We start from the raw sequence: 6,234 nt of genomic DNA on the forward strand, positions 1-6,234 counted from the left end.
CTTCTCTCAACTCGTCAAAGTCATTCTCCGTCCAGCTTTGTTCCATTGCTGGCGATGAGCTGTGTTCCTTTGGAAGGGGAGATGCGCTCTGATTTTTTGAATTTCCAGCTTTTCTGCACTGCTTTTTCCCCATCTTTGTGGTTTTATCTGCTTTTGGTCTTTGATGATGGTTACATACTGATAGGGTTTTGGTGTGGGTGTCCTTTCTGTTTGTTAGTTTTCTTTCTAACAGTCAGGAGCCTCAGCTGTAGGTCTGTTGGAGTTTGCTTGAGGTCCACTCCAGACCCTGTTTGCCTAGGCATCAGCAGCAGAGGCTGCAGAAGATAGAATGTCACTGAACAGCGAGTGTTGCTGTCTGATTCTTGCTCTGGAAGTTTCGTCTCAGGGGTGTACCCCGCCGTGTGAGGTGTGAGGTGTGAGATGTCGGACTGCCCCTAGTGGGGGATGTCTCCCAGTTAGGCTACTCAGGGGTCAGGGACCCACTTGAGCAGGCAGTCTGTCCATTCTCAGATCTCAACCTCCATGTTGGGAGATCCACTGCTCTCTTCAAAGCTGTCAGACAGGGGCATTTACCTCTGCCGAGGTTTCTGCTACTTTTTGTTTAGCTATGCCCTGTCCCCAGAGGAGGAGTCTACAGAGTCAGGCCGGCCTCCTTGAGCTGTGGTGGTCTCCACCCAATTCGAGCTTCCCAGCAGCTTTGTTTACCTACTTAAGCCTCAGCAATGGTGGGCGCCCCTCCCCCAGCCTCGCTGCCACCTTGCAGTTAGATCTCAGACTGCTGTGCTAGCAGTGAGGGAGGCTCCGTGGGCGTGGGACCTCTGGGCCAGGTTTGGGATATAATCTCCTGGTGTGCCATTTGCTAAGACCTTTGGTAAAGTGCAGTATTAGTGTGGGAGTTACCCAATTTTCCAGGTGTTGTGTGTCTCAATTTCCTTTGGCTAGGAAAAGGAATTCCCTTCCCCCTTGCACTTCCTAGGTGAGGCGATGCCTTGTCCTGCTTCAGCTCTCGCTGGTCAGGCTGCACCTGCGGACCAGCACCAACTGTCCGACACGCCCCAGTGAGATGACCCCAGTACCTCAGTTGAAAATGCAGAAATCACCCGTCTTCTGTGTCACTCACGCTGGGAGCTGGAGGCTGGAGCTGTTCCTATTTGGCCTTCTTGGGTGCGCCCTCCCAACTCATCCTTTTTAATGACCGCATAGTATTCCATGGTGTATATGTGCCACATTTTCTTTATTCAGTCTATCATTGATGAGCATTTGGATTGGTTCCAAGCCTTTGCTATTATGAATAGTGCTGCAATAAACATACGTGTGCGTGTGTCTTTATACTAGAACTTAAACAAATTTACAAGAATAAAACAACCCCGTCAAAAAGTCGGTGAAGGATATGAACAGACATTTCTCAAGAGAAGACATTTATGCAGCCAACAAACATATGAAAAAAACCTCATCATCACTGGTCATTAGAGAAATGTAAATCAAAACCACAATGAGATACCATCTAATGCCGGTTAGAATGGTGATCATTAAAAAGTCAGGAAACATTAGATGCCAGAGAGGATGTGGAGAAATAGGAACCCTTTTACACAGTTGGTGGGAGTGTAAATTAATTCAGCCATTGTGGAAGACAGTGTGGTGATTCCTCAAGGATCTAGAACCAGAAATACCATTAGACCCAGCAATCCCATTACTATACCCTATACCCAAAGGATTACAAATCATTCTAGTATAAAGACATGATTTTTTTAAAAAAGTAAAACACCTTTCTTTCTTGTTTCATTATATATCATGAATTTGGATGAAATTTCGAAGTTTTAGTCCAGGAAATTTGCTTTTGAAACAAAAACCCTTTGTTCTTTAGATACCAAACATTTCTTAGAGCATCTTAGATGTTAAGCATCCTACAACATTTGGCCTTAGCTGGGGTGTGATAATAGAAAGAGCAGGCAAAGGTGTCTACAGCTGAGATTTTGGTAAGCAATCAAAAAGTGACGACTGTTGCTTTTATTTCAGCTGTATTATTGTTTTCTGCTACCCTAATTCCCAATCTCAAAATTGATTGAGTTCATGGTAAATAGTTGGAATATATTGTTAAGCTGTCTAGTGTTAGGAAATGGAGAAAGGCCATAAAAATATTAAAGAAATTAGTGTTATTTTCTCATAGCAGTGGCTAAGAATGAAATGAACTCCTCTCAACTTCACATCTTTCACACTTGCTTTGGATGTCCCAGCACCCAAAAATCTGTGCCTGGAGGTGGGCTGTGTATGTATGTGTGTGTACACACAAATACACCCACACCAAGTGGTGGGAAAATCCACAACTTGGGGATTCGGGATGCATGACACAGAGGAGGGGCATTATTTCCTGAGTTTTATTTGAAATTGTTAATATCAGAGAGCTAGGGAAACACAGCATGGCTGAACTTGTCCTTATATGTTCCCAAAAGCAAACTAGTTAATTTTTTTTTACTTGATATTATTAGAAACACAAAATGTGAATTTTTTTGTGTGTGTAGTTGAGTGTCACCAGAGACCAGGATGAAAATGATAAGGCTCCAGAGCCAACCTGGGCTGATGATCTGCCTGCCACTACCTCATCTGAGGCCACCACCGCCACCAGGCCACTGCTCAGCACCCCTGTGGTTGGGGCAGAGGGTAGGTAAACCAGAACTCCAAGTCCCATTTTGATTCTACAGTCTCGTGCACAGATTTGGTGCACAAAGGTAAGAGAGATCTGCCAGCCTGCTACTGCATCTACAATGTGAGGAAGGCACAGGGTTACCCAGAGAGAAAATGTTATGATTCTAAATAAGCAGGACAAAATATAGTTTTCACTGGACTATATGTAGAATTTGAAAACTGGCTGGTTGTGGAGTAAATTTGGTCTATAAAGAATTTCAAAGTTCTTATAGTATTTATTATTTTAATTTGAATGCTTTTAGAGGGGATTATGTTCTCCTATTTGCCGTAGTCCATACTGCTTCCTATTGTCTTACATGTGCCCTTCACGCATGTAGACATTTGAATCTTTGACCCTTTTATTGCACAGGAAAGAGAAACAAGCTAAAATCTAGATTCTGGTTCATTAACATATTTTCTATAGAGTTCACATCTATAGAAAATGTATTATTATGTACATATTTTCTGCAGAATATGAGAGACAATTTTTGTGCTCAAAAGTTTAGATTAGCTTTAAAATGAATGAAACATACACATTATTTGGTTTTGTTTTTAAGGGCAGAGGTAGTAGAAATATATGACTCTTTTTCCATTTGGTCTAGGGAGTCTGCATAGTAGAGGTAGATTTAGAGGTAAGTTTTAGAAAATAAATGAATCAAGACATACCCCAAATCTGGGAAAATGTTTAAGGAAGATAGAGAGAGTACTGGTTTAGCTATTGCAAAATAACGCTTCTGACATATAAATCCCAGAGAGCAATTATCTATTTGGGGTTTTTTGGTTTGTTTTTTGGCTTCTCCTACCTTGGAATCACTTCCTCAAGTACGAAATACTAATCAAGGCACTCCAGAGTACCACACAATAAAAAGAGATTTAGCAAATGAAGAGTTCCATAATTAAAGGAACCTTATCAGGACAGTGTGGCTTTATTGTTACAGCTATCCTATGCTTTCCTATAGCAGGTGTATTTCTACGATAAGACAATATGACATTAGAAGGTCATAGCGTGTTTTTAGTGTCCTGCAAGAGCTGTTCTTTTTAAAAAAATAATTGTAATATAAAGACAGTCCTTCATTTTACTTTTTTTTTGTAACTGAAAGAGTTTTCCTTTCATAGTGGGCAATTGCATGTGATCATAGTGGTGCTTTCTGTGAACAGAGTGGGAGGAAATGTGTACAGAAAGTGGAAATGTTATTCCACATTTTCATTTGATTGTAAATCAAATCCAATGTAAGTGAAAGAAGTCCTGTCTTTCTGATCCCCACAAAAGTATTAGCCAATGAAGTCTCACATAGGCCTTCAGAGAAATAAGCATTTTTAATGTGGTTTCATGAGGATCAAAAATTTTCATGTTTTCAAAAGAATTAATATCTAGTAGCAGAGTTTCAGGTGGTGAGGGAAATATTTTGGGCTTAGAACCGTATTTTCTTGGTTGGTTCATTAGTGTGCATGAAGAATAAAGTTTATTTATATAACTTTATAAGGTTTTATTTTCATGTCTTCAGTATAAGAAAAATCCATAACACATTTTCCTTTTCTCACTCTAGATCCTAGATGTGTGGAAGCCTTGAAGCCTGGAAACTGTGGTGAATATGTGGTTCGATGGTATTATGACAAACAGGTCAACTCTTGTGCCCGATTTTGGTTCAGTGGCTGTAATGGCTCAGGAAATAGATTCAGCAGTGAAAAGGAATGTCAAGAAACCTGCATTCAAGGATAAGCAAGTAAATTGGCCTGTCTCTATCAAAAGCCTAGAACTCTCTCATTTCCACTATTCACCCAATACAAATACAGCACTATATTTGAGTGTATACTGAGTATTTACACCTTATAAATGTAATTGAAATCCCACTACAGTCCTAGGATGTAGGTATTATTAACCACTTATATAGGTAAGGAAGCTGAGTCTCTGAGAAGTTTAGTAACTTGTCAACTGACACTCAACTAAAAAGTGTCAGAGCTGAGGATTTAGACTTAGAGCTGTGTAACTTCAATACACAGGCTCTATCTACTTCACAACCTGCAATGTGATTCTGATTCCTTTAATTCCTGTTGTATGTACTATGTCAGCTCAAACCCCTACCCCTGCCCCTGCCCATACCTCCACCCACTCACCTCCCCAACCTCCTTATGTCCCTGACAGTAGTCTTGTACGTGATAGGAAGGACTTTGGTGTGGGAATTAGAAATGATGTGAATGTTTATGCAGGAGTGCTGGGATAGGAGTAGGGATGGTGAAGGTAGTTAGATTTTTGCCTCACTTGCCCTGAAAGTGGTAACAGGAAGAAACCAATCTGAATTAAAATTACTTAAATGTATCACAAACTGTCACTTTGTATTCCTCCAACATGTTTGGTAACAAAGTGTTTAATGTATGTTAAAACAATATACCCTTTTATACCCTTCCATTAAGGTATGTCAATGGGCCCTTCCATTTTATGGAGTGGAATTGGAAGGCCCTTGACAGCCAGGAACCACTTGAAGTTGGCATCCACTCTTGAATAGCATGTATTAAACGGTATTAAAGATAGGACTCACAGTGAAAAGTGAGCCACCAAATTGAAATGCGAGTAATGGAGAGTAACGGAGAATTAACTCTGTCATTTTATAATACTTTTGCAAGATCCTGTCTGGGAAGAGCATTAGTTCTGACCGGAGTTCAGACTGCACTTGCATATTTCTTTTTTTTTTCCCAGACTGAGTCTTGCACTGTCACCCAGGCTGGAGTGCAGTGGCACAATCTCGGCTCACTGCAACCTCCCCATCCTGGGTTCAAGTGATTCTCCTGCCTCAACCTTCTGGGTAGCTGGGATTACGGGCACGCACCATCACGCCCAGCTTTACCTCGGGATCCACCCGCCTCGGCCTCCCAAAGTGCTGAGATTACAGGCGTGAGCCACCCCGCCCAGTCGCATATTTCATCTTACAAAACACTTTCTAGGCTGGGCACTGTGGCTCACGCCTGTAATCCCAGCACTTTGGGAGGCTGAGGCGGGCGGATCACCTGAGGTCAGGAGTTTGAGAACAGCCTGGCCAACATGGTAGAACCCCATCTCTACTAAGAATACAAAAATTAGCTGAGCCTGGTGGTGCATGCCTGTAATCTCAGCTACCCAGGAGGCTGAAGCAGGAGAATAGCTTGAACCTGGGAGGCAGAGGTTGCAGAGAGCCAAGATCGCGCCACTGCACTCCAGCCTGGGTGACAGAGCAAGACTCTGTTTCAAAACAAAAACAAAAACAAAAACAAAAATACTTTCTCCTTCTATCAGGTCTACCCTCATTCAATTCAACAGTGCAAAAAGGAGCACTCAAGAAGGAGCTGGAAGAATAGTCATCTTGGCAGAAATAATGATATATATATGAGGTCAGGAGTTTGAGAACAGCCTGGCCAACATGGTAGAACCCCATCTCTACTAAGAATACAAAAATTAGCTGAGCCTGGTGGTGCATGCCTGTAATCTTAGCTACCCAGGAGGCTGAAGCAGGAGAATAGCTTGAACCTGGGAGGCAGAGGTTGCAGAGAGCCAAGATCGCGCCACTGCACTCCAGCCTG

At 42.0% G+C, this 6,234-nt stretch overlaps 1 protein-coding gene across 3 annotated transcripts in view; it reads left to right on the forward strand.

Moving 5' to 3' along the window:
- The window catches only part of COL28A1 (collagen type XXVIII alpha 1 chain), a 186,714-nt gene extending 180,691 nt beyond the window's left edge, over positions 1-6,023 (forward strand). For 2 of the 3 annotated variants that reach the window (XR_001889566.1, XM_017893897.1), the window contains exons 34-35: positions 2,520-2,658; positions 4,230-5,158. Coding sequence is in view for 1 of the 3 variants with exons in the window: in XM_017893897.1 (XP_017749386.1) it covers positions 2,520-2,658; positions 4,230-4,402 (312 nt within the window). In the remaining 2 variants the exon portion in view is untranslated. Of the gene's footprint in view, positions 1-2,519; positions 2,659-4,229; positions 5,159-5,950 lie in introns of those variants that run through there. The other variant, XR_001889567.1, reaches the window with a different exon arrangement.
- The last annotated feature ends 211 nt before the right edge of the window (positions 6,024-6,234 follow it).

This window comes from Rhinopithecus bieti, unplaced genomic scaffold (assembly GCF_001698545.2).
Source record: "Rhinopithecus bieti isolate Rb0 unplaced genomic scaffold, ASM169854v2 scaffold_23881, whole genome shotgun sequence".
Lineage (NCBI taxonomy): Eukaryota > Metazoa > Chordata > Mammalia > Primates > Cercopithecidae > Rhinopithecus > Rhinopithecus bieti.